This window comes from Dunckerocampus dactyliophorus, chromosome 13 (assembly GCF_027744805.1).
Source record: "Dunckerocampus dactyliophorus isolate RoL2022-P2 chromosome 13, RoL_Ddac_1.1, whole genome shotgun sequence".
In the NCBI taxonomy this organism is placed as follows: domain Eukaryota; kingdom Metazoa; phylum Chordata; class Actinopteri; order Syngnathiformes; family Syngnathidae; genus Dunckerocampus; species Dunckerocampus dactyliophorus.
Genome location: NC_072831.1, coordinates 15,771,994 through 15,792,139, shown reverse-complemented (window position 1 = coordinate 15,792,139; position 20,146 = coordinate 15,771,994). Strand labels below are relative to the sequence as shown.

The window sequence follows — 20,146 nt, the reverse complement described above, 5'->3', positions numbered from 1 at the left end:
TATGGCTTTCCTAATGGTTTTTCCACCCATTTGTCAAAACAGTGCAAAGCAGAGCAGAACCCCGACAAAATCTCATAAGGTCATTTTGTACAAAATAACTCTTTTCTACATTCTCCATCTTCAGATTCAGCGGAGAAATCGAATGGCACAGTGTCGGGTACTGCTGAAGAAGAGACATGATCTTTCCACAAGAAGACAAGATGGATTGAATTGCAAGTTGAGATGAAAAAACGTCACTTTGATGCAAATGGTGTGGGTCATTTTCTCAAGTGGACATTTAACAGTTTAGTAGACACGGTATGTTTTCTTTGCCTTGTGGTGTTCTGAGCTTTACTGGTGCAAGAGAAAACGACTGCCTTCTACTGTTTGAAAATGATTGTACCATGTATGTCCTGCTGAATCAGTGTGTGGTCAATATTCCAACAACGGGACTTAAGGGCGCTCATCTGTAAATATATCATTTCAGTGTAATTTACCAAAGATGTTTCCAAAAACATGTTTAAGAAAATTAATCTTAAGTTATTTTTGCTGTTCAAAAAGAAGAGGGTCCCCACTGATGTAAGTGAAACTCTTAAAATCGTCAGATAAATCAAGTGTTTATGTATATATACACTCATATTCATGTATGTTCTCTTCTCACAAATTCATCATGTCACCCTTTAACTTAAGGTTTTCTGTGTTCATGACCCGTAATATAACCCGGGGTCAGTAAATAATGTCAAGTAATACTGAAATTCTTTATTTAGAACACAATTTCTGCTGCTTTTGTTATGGCTCAAATAGTGGGATATTTCTGCTTTGAACCTTTTTCAGACTTTCAAAGACTAATGTAATCATTTATAAAATTAAAGATTTATGGACACATTAAATGGTCTGTATGACTTGAAGGATTCTGCTCCTGGTAATGCATTTAGTGACAGATTTTTTCATGGACAGTGGTGTCTCTGTTTCCATTACAAAATGTCTGCTAAAAACCGAAATGAATGAAAAACGATATTTTTCCCATTTGAAAAATGTGAAACCAATTAATCTGTTCAAGACACCAAAAAATATGAACACAAAACACATTTTACAAAGTATAAGTTTCACGTTCAGAAAACGACGCCAAATACAGTACATATAAATGAATGAAATGGATAAATGAACATTTAACATCACTTTTACCTTTGCTTGTTGGTCCACACGGTGATGAGTGGAGTGGACGGAAGAGCCACGCAAACAGTTTTACTCTAGTCTGTTACAAACAACTTTATAGAGCTGTTTACTTGCTCACTTGAACTTTATTGGAAACTTCAGCATCAGCTACAATCATTGATTGCATTTCTATTTATTTCCATTAAACCATCCTACAACCTGCAACTAAGGAACCTTTACAGTACATTATAATTCTTGTAACATATGCTGCTTTTGTTCTTTGCTACAACTTATGTCTTGAATTCAATCGTGTTTCTCATCTTTTTTATCAAAGTCCTGGCGCGTGCAACTTTCTTTGCAGTCATAGTGTATTTGATTTTTTTTTTTTTTTTAGTACACATTCCTCTAAAACTCAAATACACAGTGCACTTGAACATCTCACCGAAGCACGGTGCTTATGAGGAAGAAAGGAGACATGAGTTGTTCATCGTTCTGTGTCTTATAAGAAAACAAACCACACAGACATGAAGTGATGTGAATGATTGAAGAATTTCCTGGAAGGAACCAAGAACCACTATTCATTCTTCATTGAAAATGAGTCACCAATGCTTTGTTTGGGCACTCGATTTTGTGTACGATAACCAAGACAGTGTACGAAATTGACATTTTTTGCAATGATTTTGGTCGAAAACAGAGGTTTCACTGTATTTCCGGGTTCACATGTATCTATTCTGTATTTGTTAGTGTCAGCAATGGTTAATGATGTATCCATTACGGATTCTGTTTTTAGACAACTTGAGATAATTGAAGAATGACTACGTGTACAGTGGCCGCACGGTGGCCTAGTGGTTAGCTTGTTGGCCACACAGGAGATTGAGAACTTCTGGTTTCGAATGTCCGTTTGTGAGTCTCTGTGTGTTTTTTGCATGTTCTTCCTGTGCATGCGTGTGTTTTCTCTGTTTTCCTCCTCCATTCCAAAAATATGAATGTAAGGTTAATGATGGAAGGATTGGATATGTGTACAGTGTTTAGTTGAAACAAAATAATGCATCTCTTAACTGAAATGTGACTTTATTGAGATGGGAGAGTGAAGAAGCTACCTCCAGGGGAAATACCAGGTCAGCTCTTTGTCATCTCCCTGCTCATCATTATCGTGGATCGCAGAGAATCGTGTTCTTGCAGCCTCCTCTGTCCCATTCGTGCGATTCCTCTTTTCTTCATCACCTTTGGCATCATGTTCTTGCACATCTCTTTGCTCCGTGACTTGTGATGCTAACATTTGCTCCGGCTGCAGCCATTCATGCAATGATTCTCCTTTTGTTTGATTGACTTGGGACAACTGCCATGCACCCTTTCCTTGTAGTTCTTCCTTCATACTCCTTAAAAGGTTGTCGACTTCGTATCCTGATCCATTCTCTTCAAACTCATTTGAAACGCTCTCTTCTGACTTTTCCCTCACCTGGGGAAATTTCTCAAGTGCAGGTTCTATCTTTTCTTCTTGAATCAGCCTCTCTCCCCCACCATCATCCTCTTCTTTGCCATCATTTTTAAGTACATCTGCATTTTGCCTAAAGACGGCATGACTCTGATGCTGGGGATGATTCAGTCTCCTGACAGCAAGTAAGCCTTCCTCTGCAAGCGGCTGATCGGCAACCAGCAACGCACTCCTTACAGAACCTTAGCAAACAAACAGATTTGACATTTATAATGCAACTAATAGAACAACCTTTAAAAATGGAAATATTCGGATAAAAAGACAGCAAAAAAGTAAAATCACATACCTTCCATGATGGTTTTCTGTGACTTGAAGGCCACACATCGTGAATTACAGCACTCACAAATGGAGTCATCGCCTGAAAGGGCCCTCCACCTAACACATGCACAAATATTCTCAATCCACTTGTAAATACATGAAATAATTATTTAGAGTTAACACCCACCTGTCCCCTCTGTAGGTGCATGATTTACGTGCCGGACCTGGCTCCTCTGATGTGACAAATAATTTGCAGCGAATGCTGATCTAAGCACAGGCACACAACAGCTTAAAACACATTTTTGAGAAGAAACGATGGCTGCTATTTCGCACCTCTTTGTCTGGCTCAGAAATGAACTGGAAGGCTTTGAATGAGAATCTCAAGGTCTTGTTTGTGCGAGAGATGAACTGAGAGTCCCCTCCAGAGTCCCGTTTGCTGTCCAGCATGCAACTGCGGATGGACGTGAACGTGGCGTCTTAAGCAGAACACCAAAGGGAGTAACCAATATATGTTAAATTCCTGTACTCAAGCCATACCCTAAATGTCCAATGATTGTGTATTTGTGGGACGTTGAAGAGCCACCAGCCAGTGAAGCATGGCAGCTGTTGATGTACAGTTTCCTTCCAGCACGGAGATGTGGAGCAGAGACTTGGATGTGAACCTTCTGACCAAGTTGGTACACCTTATATTTGACCGGGTTGTGCCATGAATCTGAAGTCGACACACTTTATTTATTTTTGCCAGAATGCACTGGATTCCACGTGTACAGCATTTAGACGTACCATCCATCAGTTGGATTAGGAATTCATTTTGACGCGCTTTCAGGTTTTTACGCACAAAAGCAGTTTGCCACGTGGGCTTGACTGCCAGCTGGTACACATGGTGGTACCTGTGCAAATACAGGAAAGAGTTAAGTGGGTCAAGTTCACATACGCATGTTCAAGAAAATAGAGAATATACTGCATACTGTACCTACTGTATATACATCACCCAAGTCAAAATCAAGCATTTTGTTCAAACTTCCAACATATTTCAACTTTTCGTGACTTAGACACCCACCGAAAATGACTTTTATAATCCATCCATCCATTTTGTATGTCGCTTCTCCCGTGAACAAACACGGGAATGCATGCATTTTCTGCTCCACCAAGATTGCGGAAGAAAGCCAGGTGCCCACTCGGAGTCTAACGGTGCTACCCACTGGGGAAGTTTTTGTATTACAATTTAATTATTAACTTTTGACACAAAAATGTAAAATTCATCAAAACCGAAGGACACATTTTTTGTATAATGTACATTGCGATCTGGAGCACTCTTGTATTTACACAAATGTTCAGGGTGTGTTTTTTGCATGCAAATATATCTTATATCTTATGGCAGTGGTCTTTAAAAATACCTGCTGTTCCGATGACAAAAATACCAGTGTGAATGATAAACTAATCTTTTTTTCTTTTTTACTTTTGGTCCAAACCAGAATACCACGTGTGAACGCAACCTGATGCTATTTTTAAGTTAAGGCTGATCAGTGAAGCAGTGTCAAACAACTGTTTAGCAGCTAAGAAATGTTATATCATTTTTATTCTAGTCAACCACTTGTTATTGTACTTGAAAAAGATACATTCGGGTCAATACGGTATGCCCCTACACATGTACATGCATGACATTAACAGTAGGAGGCGGTATTTAGTCAACCAATTCGAGCTATTCTGATGGGCACCTGTTACGAGTTCCTGGGATGGGCGAAACAGCTAATTTGTTATCGAACCGACACCAACTCACTAGGGGACCATTATTGCCAATACTGATACTGATATAGTTTTACTTGATTTTTTAAAAGATCATTCAATGATTTGTATGGTTTTGTCTTTAATTTATTGGTCATGATTATGACCAGAATAACACAGGATTTAGGCACATTGTAGGCAAACGAAACAAAAATTGTACTTATTTGTGACCAATTTAGCGTTTGCCCCCGTCAGCCACTGTACAAAGCCCCACCTGTGTCCATGTGACATATTCCCTGAGTTTGTAATAAATTTAACAAAATCAACAATGTCACAATACGATTACCACAGCCGAAAACACATTTGTGAAAACAAAACAGAGAAGAAAACTGAATATGACTCCATAGGTATGAATGTGATGTTATTGGTTGTTTGTCTATACGTGCCCTGCGATTGGCTGGCGACCAGTCCCGGCCCTCGCCCAAAAAGTCAGCTGGGACAGACTCCACCCTAGTGAGGACCGAACAAAATCAATATCAACACGCTAGTATCGATCCGTTACGGATTTTACTATGAGAATCAATGTCGATAATTGGGTCCCATTGTGCCTGGGTTAAAGTTCAAGCTTGACGATACGTACACGTGAAGTTGTTGTGAACATGCAAAAGTTTTCACCAATAATAGTTTAGATGATCAGCCTAAATCCATATTACGATATCTTCAAGCACTTAATCAGGAGAAATATGTATTAATGTTAAAGATCGGCTGGAACGCATTACCTTTGATAACGACATTCAATGTCCACGTCAATCAGAGGAGTCTTGTTTAAAGGTTCATAGTGGAGAATGTATCTGTAGACCAAGAAGTCGCGCGTTGTCTGCAAAGGGAGTTATTTGGAGGTCATTTTGGATGCAGAAACAGTCACTACACGAGCGGACATACATGCTACCTCACGCCTGGAGTCACACGCCGTCAGCGGGTAGGCGAAGATGAAGTCTCCGTATGGTCTGAGGACACCGTTGCTTCTGCAGCTACTGCCCAGTTTGAGCTCCGACTCGTCCGCGCCAAACCCGTAGAAAGACTGCTTGACCCGAACAACAAAGTCGGACGTAGAACAGGAGACAGACACGTCTGGAAGGTAAGCAAAGTCGAACCGGGTCCTGGTCGACCTGGGTTCTGATGCTGGGTGGTGGCTTTGCGAATCAGTTTGAGCCATTAAGGCCGGGTCAGGAAACTTGTTTGATATTGACTGTTTGGATTTTGGGATTTTGATAACTTTATTTCGCCTTAGAGCTGATGAAAACCCATTAAGGTTGACAAATGCTAAAAGGCCAAGGAAAAAGTAAAGATGTCTTCTTTTCATTGTCTTTCCTCGCTAAATGTACGCGTAAAACTACGTCACTATCGCAGCTGCTGGTAATTGGCCGCGAAGGTAAACTTTGTGTAAAGTAAAGCGTAATTTAAGATACTGATTTTAATCTGCTTGATATACAGTAAACATTTCAATTGCGCACTTAAAACTTTAATAATACAACTTACATTAGTTAAATAGCACTTAATATCACCGTAAGGGAAGGCAACACATCACGCAGCCCCGATTCCCTTCCACCTGTACATCATTACACGGCCATCAATGTATTTATATACGTATACGCATAGTTGACTTTCAAATTGAATAGAATTGGTGCACTTTTTAAGCATCATGGGGACGTTAAGGCAAGGCAAGACATGACGTAATATATACAATATTTATATACAATATACATACAACATACAATATTTAGTTGGTAATTGTCTGTCTAGACTACGTTGTTTTGATGTAATATTAGCTCGTTTGTCAGTCAGTCCGATATGGCCGGTTAGCTCAGTTGGTTAGAGCGTGGTGCTAATAACGCCAAGGTCGCGGGTTCGATCCCCGTACGGGCCACTACCTTTTTTCTATAATTAAACTAGACAGTAACAATGCACCATTTGACGTGACTTAGATGGAATTTACGTGAACCATTAGTCACTTAATTACAAGACGGTATATACAACAACGTGGAGAATGGCATCATGAGGCCAAACTAACCGGCAGAATTTAAATAACTGCAAAATCTATTGAAATACAATCAGAGAAAAATATAATACAATAATAATAATAATAACAACATAAACTATATTCGTCCGACACCTTCTTCACAGAAGTACAGATGACGTCTCAAGAAGCCTTTCCCTCAACATTAACTATATAACAAAATATGTCTTTCCAAATTACAGGTAATAGAGAAGTGAAACAGTATATTACTCCTGAGCTAGCTACATAAGCTGTAGAAAACAATTTTGTATTGTAACCACCAGGTGGCAGGCCACTACAAGCAGTAATAGCAGCAATGTGCACAATGATCTTTTTCATTCGACATAAGAACAACCTTTTGAATGTTTTTTTTAAATTGTCATCTTGCTTCCTATTAGTTTAGAAAAGATCACATTTGTGTAAGAAACAGATACACCCATGATGCAGATGAGTAATCATCTGATAGACACAGTAGTGGTATTATGTAATGTCATGTCTTAATATAATAAATATTTGCAGATAGAGAGGTCACCCGGCCCATGATGCCGTCATAATGTTGAGGGGTGCATCTGAGTATGTTTTACCTCTCAGGGGAGCTGTAAAACTTGCGTGAATTATTTATGTTGTCATTCTTATCTACATGTCTTTCCATAGTCTCTGGTCCCATTTTGAAACCTCCTCCTCGATGGCTCCTAAAGGTCAAAGGTTAGGGCAAAGGGTCGTGGGGAAAAAGAGGGCTCCTCTTGTATATAACATGAAGACATCCGACCATCCAAATTCCCTCACTGCCTAGTGTGTGATATTCCTCAGAAGACATGGTGGGTCATGTGGATGACATGGGCGCTCAGCTGAGGTGATGCACACCCCTTCTCATTCTTTTCTTTACCATTCTTGCACATATGCTACTAGAACAATAAAAGACAATGGTGGCCACTTGAAGTTAAGCTTGGGGGATGACTGTGGGAGAAGGCTTTTGTTTGTGTTAAGCATTGTTACCCCAATAAACTCTCCACTGAGGAACAAGAAGTTTTAAGTCTAGAAGATAGGAGAAGATACAGCAGAGCCCTCATTGTACTTGTACCATCTTCTATCACTACTTTTTGCCACAAATGAATCAATACCATATTCGACTATAAGACCTTTCAGTTTTCGATTATTTTAGGATGTAAAGTTTATTCATCACAAGGGAATATCAGAACACAAGAACACAACACAGAAATTAGAACACAAGCAGTACGTTCACACTGGTCCTCGATATAACAGGAACACTGCTGTTTTTAAGCATCTACTGTGAAAAACGCTAGTCAAAGATCCTCTTTTTCAGTGCTGTAGTATTTTTATCTGCTGCAAACATGTTAGTGTCTCAAGTTTTGAAGTGAACTCGCAGGCTGGTCTCGTGCCATTCCCGGTTCTGATTTGGCCCGCTGGCCACCAGGTGCATCACCCTGATTTAGATACTCTGGTGAGATAAGTAGCAACAGCAGTACGTGACAATTTTTTTAACATGGTCACCTTCGGATTTGTGTGGATTTGTTTGTTTCAAAACAATGTACCTATTAGAGTAGATCCACGCATATTCACAGGTTTCGTTTCTCTGCTGTAAATAGTTTGTTTTTTTTCATGCTAACTTTAATGGTAATGGTTTAATTTTATTTGAACATGCATACAAGTTAGAATGGAGTACATCACATAATTCAATTCACAGTTCGACATGTCCAAAAGGAGTAGGAAGAAGCAAAACTTATTTAATCCTACCCCCCCATCTGTTCCACATCTTATGCAGTACATTTATTCACTTCCTGCATTCCATATGTGATTTTTTTTAAGACATAGAAAAATGATATGGTAGTGTAACAATATGATGATGTCATTATTTAGATTTTTCACAATAAATAGAAATAATATATAATAATCAGTGTAATAATAATAAATAGAGGCAAGCGTAACAAAACAACTTCAAGACTCTTCTTCCTTGTATTTTGCAAACATCAACTACTTGTATTTTTTCTTGAATTCGCTCATCTTGGTGCATTGTTTGAGTTCCTTGCTCAGTCCGTTCTATAATTTAATTCCACATCCTGAAATGCTGTGGGTTTTTAGCATTGTCCTCACATACAAACGTTTCAAGTTTAGTTTTTCGCCAAGATCATATTTGTCCTCTCTTATAGAGAATTATTGCATGATATTTTTGGGTAATAGGTTATGGTTAGCTTTATGCAATGTTTTTGCTGTTTGAAAATTTACTAAATCAGCAAATTTTTATATTTGTGATTTTAAAAAATAATGGATTTGTATGTTCTCTTATGAATTAGCCTCAGTGATCTTTTTTTGGAGTACATTTAGTGAGTGAAGATTGCTTTTATAGTTAGTACCCCAAATCTTCACACAATAAGTTAGATATGGTAATACCAAGTGTGGAGTGATGTTTGGTCAGGAAAAATATTGCTTTATTCAATATTGAAGTATTAATCACCACCTTATGTTGTATATTTTTGATGTGAGATTTCCAGCTCATTTTTTCAGCTATTATGATCCCCAGAAATGTATTTTCATTCAACCTTTCAATGTCCACTCCGTCTATTTTCATTTGGTCCTACATGTCCTTTCTGATATTACCAAATAGCATTATTTTTGTTTTACTTAATTTCAAGGATAATCTGTTTTTATCAAACCATTTTTTTAATATGGCCATTTAATTTGTGACTTTTTTAATTAGCTCATGTGTGCTTTCCCCAGAACAAAAGGCAGTAGTATCATCCTCAAATAATACTAACTTTAAGGCTTTCGTCACTTTACAGATGTCATTGGTATACATGTTGAACAGTTTTGGCCCTAATATTGACCTCTGGGGTAGAATAGAAAGTGGTTTAATGGTGCGATCTGCTGTGTGGCAAAACTCTGTCTTTTTGGGTGAGAGGCGAGGCACACCTGGTCGTCAGCATATCGCAGGGCACATATAGACAAACAACCATTTACACTCACATTCACGCCTATGGACAATTTAGAGTCTCCAAATAACCAAGCATGCATATTTGGGACTGTGGAAGGAAGTGTAAAACTAAGTCAACCCGTGTAAAACAAAAATAATAAAACATTCCACCTTTACCCTTAACAATGATGATGTACATAGTGGAACAGGACAAAATATGAGCTCAACATTGAGAGTTTTACTACTTTGAATATTACTACTTCTCATGCTATCCTTTGTCGAGGCTGGTCCTTTAAAAAAATATATGTATAAATATCCCAACAAAGCCGAAGAAAAAGATAAAAACATGTACAGTGTTTGATGTTCACTGAACTTCTTGTTAGGTATGTTGACAGGTCAATCTTTGGAAAGAAGTGTGACAAAAACACAAAACACATTTAATGCTTTCATGCTCATTGAACTCTCTTCTACTGACACTACACTATATGTAATGTAAGACACATAGTTTCACAGGGTCATTTGTTTTTCCACTGCACTTGGAAGGAAGTATTGTGATACCATTTAGTACTCTTTCTCCATTGATTTTTTTTTTTTTTTGTATTTAGATGTCATAGCATCTTTGATGTCAAGTCTTGAATAAGCCATGTTAAAGAGCCAGTGTGTATGTAAACACCATGCTACTGTGAGGCTAAAAAAGGCTCGTCTCATTTCATTTATGTCTAGTCTGATAGACTTATTCAAATGCTCTGGAGGGGCGTCAGAGTCATGTGCTTCTGGCAGAAAGCTCACAACAGATGACCGTCACTAATCAATTTCATTCACTCTGCTTGAACATGATACTGAAGCTTTTGTGTGGCTCACTGTGATGTGCAATTAAGGCGAGGCTGAGCGTGTGATCAACCAGATCAATATGTTAGACGCTGCGAGGCGGAGGCTCTGGGATGGCACATAAGTTTGACCTGGCGTTGTCTGTTCATGAAACGTTAGGGAACTTTGACCTTTTCCTGACGAGAGGGCCTAAAAAGCGTGTGTTGTGACAAATGATGTCTCTGCTTAATCCTCGCTGCCTATTTTGTGTTGCATTTTTCACTCATTGCTCCGTTCTCCTTCTGTGTGGCAAAGCCTGCTAGAGATGTGTTCGCAAGCTTTTAACCAAATTGTGTACAGTACTTTTCCTGAGTCCTTAGCGTCACTCTTTAAAGACGAATACTCACTTGGACACCTCAGCTGCTGAATCTCAACGGTTCGTGCTTGTTTGGGTTTCATTCAAAAATAAATTACATGCCCTCCACTGTGCTTTACTGTCTTTTAACATGCAGTGTACCTTTCCACTGTCAGCATGCTGAGTATGGAAATGAAGTACCTACTAACTGCTCTGAATTATCTGCCCCTCCTTTTGTATTACAAATGGCCGGACCACCTTCTGAGCATTGTACTGTTTAACCACTCAGCCTCAACTGTTGCTTAAGTATCTCTCAACAGTAACGCTTGAAAAATTAGCGAGGAGACACTCAAAGTCTTCCTATTGAGCAGCAGAGGATTTCAAATGTGTACTGATATTTTATTCAATATGATATAATATCAGAGCAATTAAACGACTACTAAACAACAATAATAACAATTAAATTATCACGGTACCCCACCGACTCTCCACAACATTAGGCAAACAAAGTACACATCTAATGATGCTGTATCAATGGAATAATAATCCTCAATTCAAATTATTTTGACCCTTGTGTTGCTTAATTGGGTAATCAAAGTGTTAGTAACAGCTGTCATTGGGATGAAGTGTAGTTATATGCCACTGAAAAATGCAACTATAATAATATATTGTTAAAATAATACATCTCAAAACTGAGTATTATCACCTGTTGGTACAGCTCTTGGTTCTCTACAGATAGTGCATCTATTAATTATCAGGTAGATTATTTAGAAATTGCAATAACATTGAGATATAACAAAATAAGCCACTTTTTTATAGTAGAATCTACTATAAAAAGCCGCTTCATTTTGAAATATGATATCGATAGATAAGATACTTACTTTATTGACCATTTGTAGGAAATTACTTGTACTCTACTGATGATGTGAACAACACATCATCAGTAGGGTCAAACTAACCTGTCTCACGACGTACTGTCTGTCTGTACCACAGACAGGATGGTACAAACAAGAATTAAATAAGAATGCAAAGTTGAAAAAGAAATATGTAAATAAAATAAATACAGTACAATAAACACAATCCCGTATGTTCATAATGTGTTATCAATACTTGTGCAATCAGAGCATACATATCATATCAAATATATATAGACACTGTCATTTACTTGCATAGTAGGCTAGGCTAGTCAAGGGCCATGTTTGTAAACGTAAGAACAGCATTGCACACACGTATAAATATATACAATATGGCATTTGACTTGCATGTTATTACTGTAAGTAATCATAGTATGTCAGCTATTGTGACCATATTTGGAGACTCAGACGGGGCGGGGCGAGGCGTTGGGTCCCACCTCTTATGCAAATAAGGAGGCTTACCCGGATCTACTACTGCAGATATTTGCCAGGCCCCGCCCTGCACTTTTGTCGTCTTATAACAGGATTTCTCACTGGCGCGAAAAAACGCAGTGCGAGGCTTTTCTTCCACGGAACAACTGTCTTGATTCTTGTTTGCTATCTTTACAAGAACTAACTCAGGGGGAAAGACACTCCCGGATTGTCAATGACCTGCATTTCGCCACTCGGTGAGTAATATGAAAAGTAAAATTGCATATTGTATAAAGTTTCACGCCAGTTAGTGATATGGGCTGGGCCAACTGAAAAGCCGGTTATTTTCACTTGTACCGTATCTTCTAAATACACCAAGAACCTTATGTAATAACCATAGGCAGTTTGTTTTTATACACAATCAACGATTTGTTTAGTTTGTACAAAATTGTAGTCCACAATGACCCACCCACCGGACGTTAATGACTATCATATTCCCCTTCAGGTTGAAAAGGATTTTCATAAGGAATAAACCCCAAAGAGGATTTTTTGTTGTCAGCCCGAACAATGGAGTTGGACTGTTATCAGCACTATTTCTTCGATGACTTTGATACAGACGAGGATTTCTACAAGTCGACTGCACCAAGCGAGGGCATTTGGAAAAAGTTCGAGCTGCTGCCCACCCCTCCCATGTCGCCCACCCGGACTCCGCAGGGCGGGGATGGGTGGATGTCGCCGGGAGACAAACTAAGTTGGTTGTCCAAGGTCCTGGGTCAGGACGACGAGTACGAGGGCGAGGAGCTGTTCGGCAACCTCAGCTCCATCATCATTCAGGACTGCATGTGGAGTAGTTTCTCTTCCAGCAAGCAGCTGGATAAGGAGAGCGGGCGGCAGGCGGCACCGCCTCAGCGACCCGTAGCTCCCCCGGGTCCACAAGTCCACACGAGGCCGAGCAAAGCGCAGTGCGTCTCGGCCGGCACTCACCTCACCACGTCGGCGGCAGACTGCGTCGACCCCGCGGCTGTTCTCACCTATCCAACAAGCAGCTGCAGGAAGCCGGCGTCGTCTGGCACCGAGTCTCGGAGCGACTCCTCTGGTAAGGGCGCAGCCTGACCCCATAATTAGAACAAGTATTGCATAACTGTGCGGTTCAGAGGTTGGTTCAAGCATATAATAACGGCTTGAACAGAGCAATTATTTCCCACTTTTTCTCCAACAACGTGCACATGCGTCTTCTGGGTGTTTAAAAACCGCGCCCCCGTCACTTTTTGCATCATTTCATCACTCTGCATAGCAATGAGATGCGGCATAGGGGCGACTGGCTGAGTTTTGTGATGTATGGCGGCATGCTCCACTCAGTAGCACACTAAACTTTCAGATGGCGTCCTACTGCCATCAGGTCCCCTCATTACAATTGGTGATGAATGCTCCTTGTGGTCCAAGACAAAGGCTTGAATTCTCTGCTCCAATGCCCTGCAGCGGCGTTGGGGGAAATAGTGATGTGCTTGCTTGGCTCTGGAATGCACTTCCTCATTGCCACCTATTTTGGATTGAACAAAAGCGGCTGTCTCTACTGCACATGTGTTTTGTGAAACATCCTGGTAACGTATAATAATTCTGCATTTCTCTATATGATGACAGATGAAGAAGAAATAGATGTTGTCACTGTGGAGAGTAAACACAACCAGGCCCGACTAGCAAGTGTCCGTAAACCAGTGACCATCACAGTTCGTGCAGACCCTTGTCCGAAACGCTTCCATGCATCCGTACACCGGCAGCAGCACAACTACGCCGCACGCTCCCCGGACAGTGGGCCAGAACCCGACGAGGATGACGAGGATGACGATGATGATGAGGATGAGGAGGAGCTCCAAAGCAAACGTATGTGTTCAACATCCAGTCAGCCCACCTCTCTGTCAGGAAGCCCCCTGAACTCTGACACGGAGGACACAGACCGCAGGAGGAACCACAACTACCTGGAGAGAAAGAGGAGGAATGATTTGAGGTACAGGTTCCTTGCTCTACGGGATCAGATCCCGGGTCTGGAGTCGGCCAAGACCCCTAAGGTGGCCATCCTGACCCAGGCCACGGAGTACCTCACAGAGCTGCATGCCAGAGAGAAGCGACAGCTGCAGGAGCGCAAACGCCTCAAAGCTCGACAACAGCATCTCCTTCGCAGGTTATCTGCATTGAAGCGGTCTTGAAACTTCCAAAGAGACTTTTAAAGCCACCATTTTTTATATGACAACAGGCCTCATGCAAGCAGTTTGGAATACTCTCATTTAGCAGTGGACTTCGGTGGACTTGAACCTGTCATTGATTGACAGGAGGGCTGTTAGATCTTAGTACTGTGTGTGGTTTATATCCTGTTTTTTTGCACAGTTGTAAAAAGCGAGAGTAACACAACAGATGTTTGTAGCTACGACCGAGATATTTCTGGCATGTTGTGTTTGGAGCTGAGAGAATCTAATGTGTGAGACTTGTGTGGAAGTGGGCCGAGATGACTTCATTCCATCATTGCACATTCATATTGGAGTGGAGTGTAAACAAGCCTTGTGTGAGAGCTGGTTGGTTTGTTTGTTTGTTTTGTGCGGCTGTTCATATTTCTCTGTAAATAATAGCTTATTTCTCCTGGTTGGAGGAGCAAAAAAAAAAAAAAATCAAGGGTCATCACAAAGCTTTGCTCTTTTGTGTAATTTGCCACCAGGCATTGAGGAGCCTCTATTTTGTTAAGAAAAAGTGGAAAAAAGCAAAAAAAACATTTAAAAGTAGCACTGCTGTACTTTATACACACATGTCACTTTGTCATCTCTTGATTTTGTTTGATTCTAAAGCATGCTCATCCAACAGCAACATTAAATTTTTATACCATATTTGCAAACAACCATGAAGTATTTTGTCTTCTTTCACGTGGTAGACATTTTTGTCAAAAGAAGTATCCCACATCTAAATCTAAGACAGATGAAGAAGCTGCTTCTCCTATCAGCTGTAAGATAGATCCTAGAAAGACAAATGGCACCAACCAGTTGGTTTCCCGCCTCTAAGTGGTTGTGCAGTGTGGGTTTGTGTAAAAGAAGAGCGTCACGTTGGCCAGCTGCTGGCCAGCACAAGGTTAGACGGAGCTCGTCCTTGAGACTTGCCCTTGACAAGCATACACATGATATTGCCGAGGATCCTCCTCTCTGCAGTGGCTGGTGCATGCTGGGCACTTCATGTTCTCTCATCTAAGTGGTTACACGCGCACACGCATCCATATTGCACTTTCAGTATCTTTAGAACAGTCCCGTGTGTGGCAATGATGTGGACCTCAAATTTTATCCGTCACCATACTACACAGAGCACACACGTCTCCTCGAAAGTGGCCTGTTAAAATACCTACTAGAATTTTATATTATTGAACCGGGTGTCTTTTTTTTCTTCTTTGTTTTACTGCCTTTTATTAGATGCTTTGTCTATTAGATGGTGACCTGTTGGGGGCTTTGCATGCTTGTCGCTGTTTAATGAGCCAACTTATGTTTATTTGAAGGAGGAATAGCTGTGTTCGAGTGCAGATGCTTTCTCAAAACTTCACAACATAACTGATATCCTCTTTATTATACCTGAATATGGAATCTATCTAATCCATGGGTGCCCAAATGCTCTGCATTTGTTTTTTTGGCCCCTAGTGTATCATAGAAAAATTAAACATGACCTGCATCCGAACAATATGAAGGGGGAGCCACACTGAAAATAAAAGGTTACAAGAAAAAGTATATATCAGACTAATGAAAACATATAAGACTTGTATCTTTAATTCTGACTGAACACAGTTCTACTTTCTTGTAAAATAAATAACACCATCATCATTTCCTCACGCAAGAAGACATATTATTCTACTATATTACGCATACACATAAAACCACTATGCAGTTTTTTTGGTTATGAATCATTCATTAGTAGCGACGTGTACAGTGGCATGAAAAAGTATTTGCCCGACCTGATTTTTTTTTTGCATGTTTGTCTCACTTAAACGTTTCATCAAACAAATATAAATATTAGTCAATGACAACACAACTGAACACAAAATGCAGTTTTTAAATGAAACGTTTTATTATTAAGGGAGAAAAAAAAGTCCAAACCTACATGGCCCTGTTTGAAAAAGTGATTGCCCTCTAAACATAATAACTGGTTGGACCACACTTAGCAGCAACAAATGCAATCACGTGTTTGCGAATTGCTGTAATTCAGCCATATTGGAGGGTTTTCAAGCATGAACTGCCTTTTCTCAATAGCATCTCAAAAGGATTCAGGGCAGGACTTTGACTAGGCCACTCCAAAGTCTTCATTTTGTTTTTCTTCAGCCATCCAGAGGTGGACTTATTGGTGTGTTTTGGATCATTGTCCTGCTGCAGAACCCAAGTTGGTTTCAGCTTGAGGTCACGAACAGATGGCCGGATTTTTTGGTAGACGGCGGATTCATGGTTCTATTTATCACAGCAAGTCTTCCAGGTCCTGAAGCAGCAAAACAGCCCCACACCATCACACTACCACCACCATATTTTCCTGCTGATATTATGTTCTTTTTCTGAAATGCGCTGTTACTTTTACACCACATGTAGTGGGACACACACCTTCCAAAAAATTTTACTTTTGACTCATCATACCACAGAGTATTTTCCCAAAGGTATTGGGGATCATCAAGGTGTTTTCTGGGAAAGTTGAGACGAGCCTAAATGTTTTTTTTGTTTAACGGTGGTTTTGGTCTTGTAACTCTGCCATGCAGGCCATTTTTGCCTGGTGTCTTTCTTTTGGGGGAGTCATGAACACTGACCTTAAAGGAAAACTGCACTTTTTTTTCGAAGTTTGCCCATCATCCACAATCCTTATGTGAGACATGAACACATATGTCGTTCTTTTTTCTGTGCGTTTTAAAGATATAAAAACAGCCGGCCGATTATTGCACGTATAGGACAGACGTCAATCCGACCACGTTCAAAAAGAAAAAGCTTAGCTTTAGCGATCAGGAGGGCATGACAGTGTCAATGCCTGACAGAAAATGAACATTTTGAGCAGATTTAGGCTTTTATAGCCTGTGGTCTTAAACTTTTGATCATCTGATAAACAGCCTATTTCAGTTTAATTGTTGTTTTTCAATAAATTCATTTTTCAAAATGCTTTTTGTCTCACTCCCCCTTCTTTTTGCATATAGTAGCTCTGCTTAAAACCTCATTAAGATCCAAATGTGCAAAATGAAAATTCTAGGAATTTTTCAACTGGTCTTAAGATTTTGATCAGGAGTGTATTATGTGATGTGCATATTAACCAAGCTACAGCAACTTTGTTATTATTACTATTAACATTGTTATGCTGATGGAACTACATTACTGGCGTATTGACACTTAGCCATACCACAACGGCTCGCTACTAGCCGGCTAGCGACTATCTTCACCACAGACTCATCTGTAGCGCGTCAGCGTCGTGCTCACAACACCTCAGACAAGGCCAAAATGTAAGGCTACATATCTGAGATTCAGCCACTGCTGCTGTGTTATTTCTGAGTTTTGAAAAGTTAACGCTAGGTGTAGGCGTTCGTTTCTGTGACGTTGCTATGTGAAATCAATGCGGCGAGCAAGGAAGCTCCGGTAATGCTTAGAATGACCGGAATACACAAATACATGATATCATTAATTTACTTGTTACTATATGATCACAGCATGTATATAAAGCCATAAAACATTGTTGGAGGTGTTTTAATAGCGGTCTTTGTAGGCGGCAAAGGTGGATCTCATTACATGCACTACTGAGCTGTCGCTTTTTATGTGTTTTTATATCTTTAAAACGCATAGAAAAGAGCAATACATATTTGTTCATGTCTCACATAAAGATTGTGGATGATTGTGAAAATTCCAAAAAGGTGCAGTTTTCCTTTGACTGAGGCAAGTGAGGGATGCAGTTCTTCGGATGTTGTTGTGGGGTCTTTTGTGACCTCTTGGATGAGTCGTCTCTTGGGGTAATTTTGGTTGGCCGGCCACTCCTGGGAAGGTTCACAACTGTTCCATGTTTTCACCATTTGTGGATAATGGCTCTCACTGTGGTTTGCTGCAGTCCCAGAAGTTTAGAAATGGCTTTATAACCTTTTCCACACTGATAGATAGATCTCAGTTAGGGTATGTTTCAACAGGGTGGAATCACCTTTTCACACAGAGCCATGTAGGTTGGGATTCTTTAATATAAGAATAGGAAGTTTCATTTAAAAACTGCATTCTGTGTTCAGTTGTGTTGTCATTGACTAATATTTAAATGTGTTTGATGATCTGAAACGTTTAAGTGTGACAAACATGCAAAAAAGTAAGAAATCAGGAAGGGGGCAAACACTTTTTCACACCTCTGTATATGCACTCAAGTTAGGAAATCCATGCTGCGCTTGGGCCCACTTGACCCATAAAGTCATTTTTGCTTGGCATGTGTCCAACAATGGCATAGTTCAAATGGCCCGGTGTGAGTATGCCTTGAGCTCCTGTGTCGCTGACCTCGCTCACGAGTCCCGGCAAGTCTGTACGACTCAGCTGTGGAATTCTGTCAGTTGTATATTAAATTGAAAGCAACTGTTTTTGTTCAGGTACATCCTGACAGACGAGATAGGCACTCCCTGCGCTCTAACCGTCTCACACCTCACCTTTTGTCAAGCCTGCATTGATAGTTGGTTTTGGCTTCAGTTCTCCATGCACATTTTCACCCCTCGGGAGACAGTTTCAGGATAATGTACCCCTGAGTGTGGTTTCATTTCTTTTAACAGGAAAACTCCATTAACTTTTGACAAAAATACCACATTTTGACACAATAAAATTAATGAATAAAAAACACAATACACCATTGTATTACATTTAAGTCAAATGACCCTGAATTTGCACAAATTGAAATTCTGGCTAAAGTTTCCCGACACGTTAATTAAAGATCCGATCGAAAAGTTAAGTTCTGCGGGGGGTTTTTGTGACACTTACAGGATTTAATTTCTTGTTTTAAAGCCCAGGTTATTTAACATGGATATTCTTATTTAACGTACTGAAAAACAATGTCAGAAGTTAACTTTAGACCTGTCACACTAATCAATAAATCGATTAACCGCACGATAAATAAAATCAAACTCGATCATTTTGCCTGCCGCGATAAAGAAAAGACAAAGACAATGAAATAAATAATACTAAATGGTGGAACTTGTGCACCAAATGCATTTTGGTGAAACCAAAATATGTACTTTGACCAATCTCTGATAAAATGTTACACCTAATAAACGTAAACAGCATATTCCACACAGAACTGTATATGCAAATGACCTGACGTCTGCATGGACACACAACGGGTTATTTGTCCTTTTTTTTTTTTTTTTTCAATATTCCGACAATAATGGAAGTGACACTGAGTCAAAAATCAGAAATCGTGATTGATTAGGATTTTTATTTAAGTGAAAATGTCTCTTTCCAAGCAAGAGACATTGCTATTTCCATTGGGATGTTTTTGTCTTTTTTGTTTGTTTACTTTACTATGTTGTTTGTTTTTTTTAAATTAATTTTATTCAAAAGCTCTTGACGTTCCAATTAAAATGTTAAGTGCTCTTCAGAAATGAAAGTTTATTGCTTTTGATACGGTGTACTCACATTATTATGGCATATATTATCATTACATTCCTGAAAAAAATGGTCTCAAAATAATGTTGACAATATCGTTTATCGGCAATAATTTGTAGGACAGTTATCGTCCAGCAAAATGTGTTATCGTGACAGGCCTACCTGTGGTTAACTTACTTTTATGCTCGTGTGACAAGCAAGAATGTTAATAAAATGAGACGTGTGAGGCGAATCACCTTTGCATTCAATCCAAATTTGTGAAGTGGTTTATTAAGTTGTAATATTTACAGTGGTTAACTTTTTTCTTTGTTTTACACTATTATGACAGTTAAGAATATTACCGTAAACCGCCTGTAATTTTAATGTAGATTTAATGATGATGACAGTTTTTGACAATTTGCATTATTTCCTATGGAAAAAATGTTTTACAAACAAATTGAAAGAATTGACGTTAATCT

The 20,146-nt window shown here is 39.6% G+C and overlaps 3 protein-coding genes and 1 non-coding gene across 6 annotated transcripts in view; 3 read left to right on the top strand and 1 right to left on the bottom strand.

The window, feature by feature from the left end:
• The window catches only part of LOC129192269 (uncharacterized protein KIAA1522 homolog), a 43,775-nt gene extending 41,602 nt beyond the window's left edge, over positions 1 to 2,173 (top strand). Inside the window, exon 7 of one of the 3 annotated variants that reach the window (XM_054796107.1) lies at positions 125 to 2,173. In XM_054796107.1, coding sequence (XP_054652082.1) covers positions 125 to 180 — 56 coding nt within the window. In that variant the 3' untranslated portion in view covers positions 181 to 2,173. The remainder of the gene's footprint in view (positions 1 to 124) is intronic. The other 2 variants (XM_054796105.1, XM_054796106.1) reach the window with 2 other exon arrangements.
• On the bottom strand, positions 1,360 to 5,828 carry LOC129192711 (zona pellucida sperm-binding protein 3-like). The gene is made up of 8 exons (XM_054797008.1): positions 5,562 to 5,828; positions 5,392 to 5,489; positions 3,671 to 3,777; positions 3,425 to 3,599; positions 3,221 to 3,338; positions 3,075 to 3,154; positions 2,916 to 3,004; positions 1,360 to 2,811 (listed from the first exon to the last, which is right to left on the bottom strand). The coding sequence occupies exons 1-8, from the start codon at positions 5,826 to 5,828 to the stop codon at positions 2,231 to 2,233; spliced, it is 1,515 nt and encodes a 504-aa protein (XP_054652983.1). The 3' UTR covers positions 1,360 to 2,230.
• A 637-nt stretch (positions 5,829 to 6,465) lies between these two features.
• On the top strand, positions 6,466 to 6,539 carry trnai-aau (transfer RNA isoleucine (anticodon AAU)). Its single transcript has one exon. It is a non-coding gene; the product is annotated as a tRNA-Ile (tRNA).
• A 5,636-nt stretch (positions 6,540 to 12,175) lies between these two features.
• Positions 12,176 to 15,599, top strand: LOC129192270 (protein L-Myc-1b-like). The gene is made up of 3 exons (XM_054796108.1): positions 12,176 to 12,341; positions 12,590 to 13,180; positions 13,726 to 15,599. The coding sequence occupies exons 2-3, from the start codon at positions 12,652 to 12,654 to the stop codon at positions 14,286 to 14,288; spliced, it is 1,092 nt and encodes a 363-aa protein (XP_054652083.1). The 5' UTR covers positions 12,176 to 12,341; positions 12,590 to 12,651; the 3' UTR covers positions 14,289 to 15,599.
• Positions 15,600 to 20,146: the final 4,547 nt, after the last annotated feature.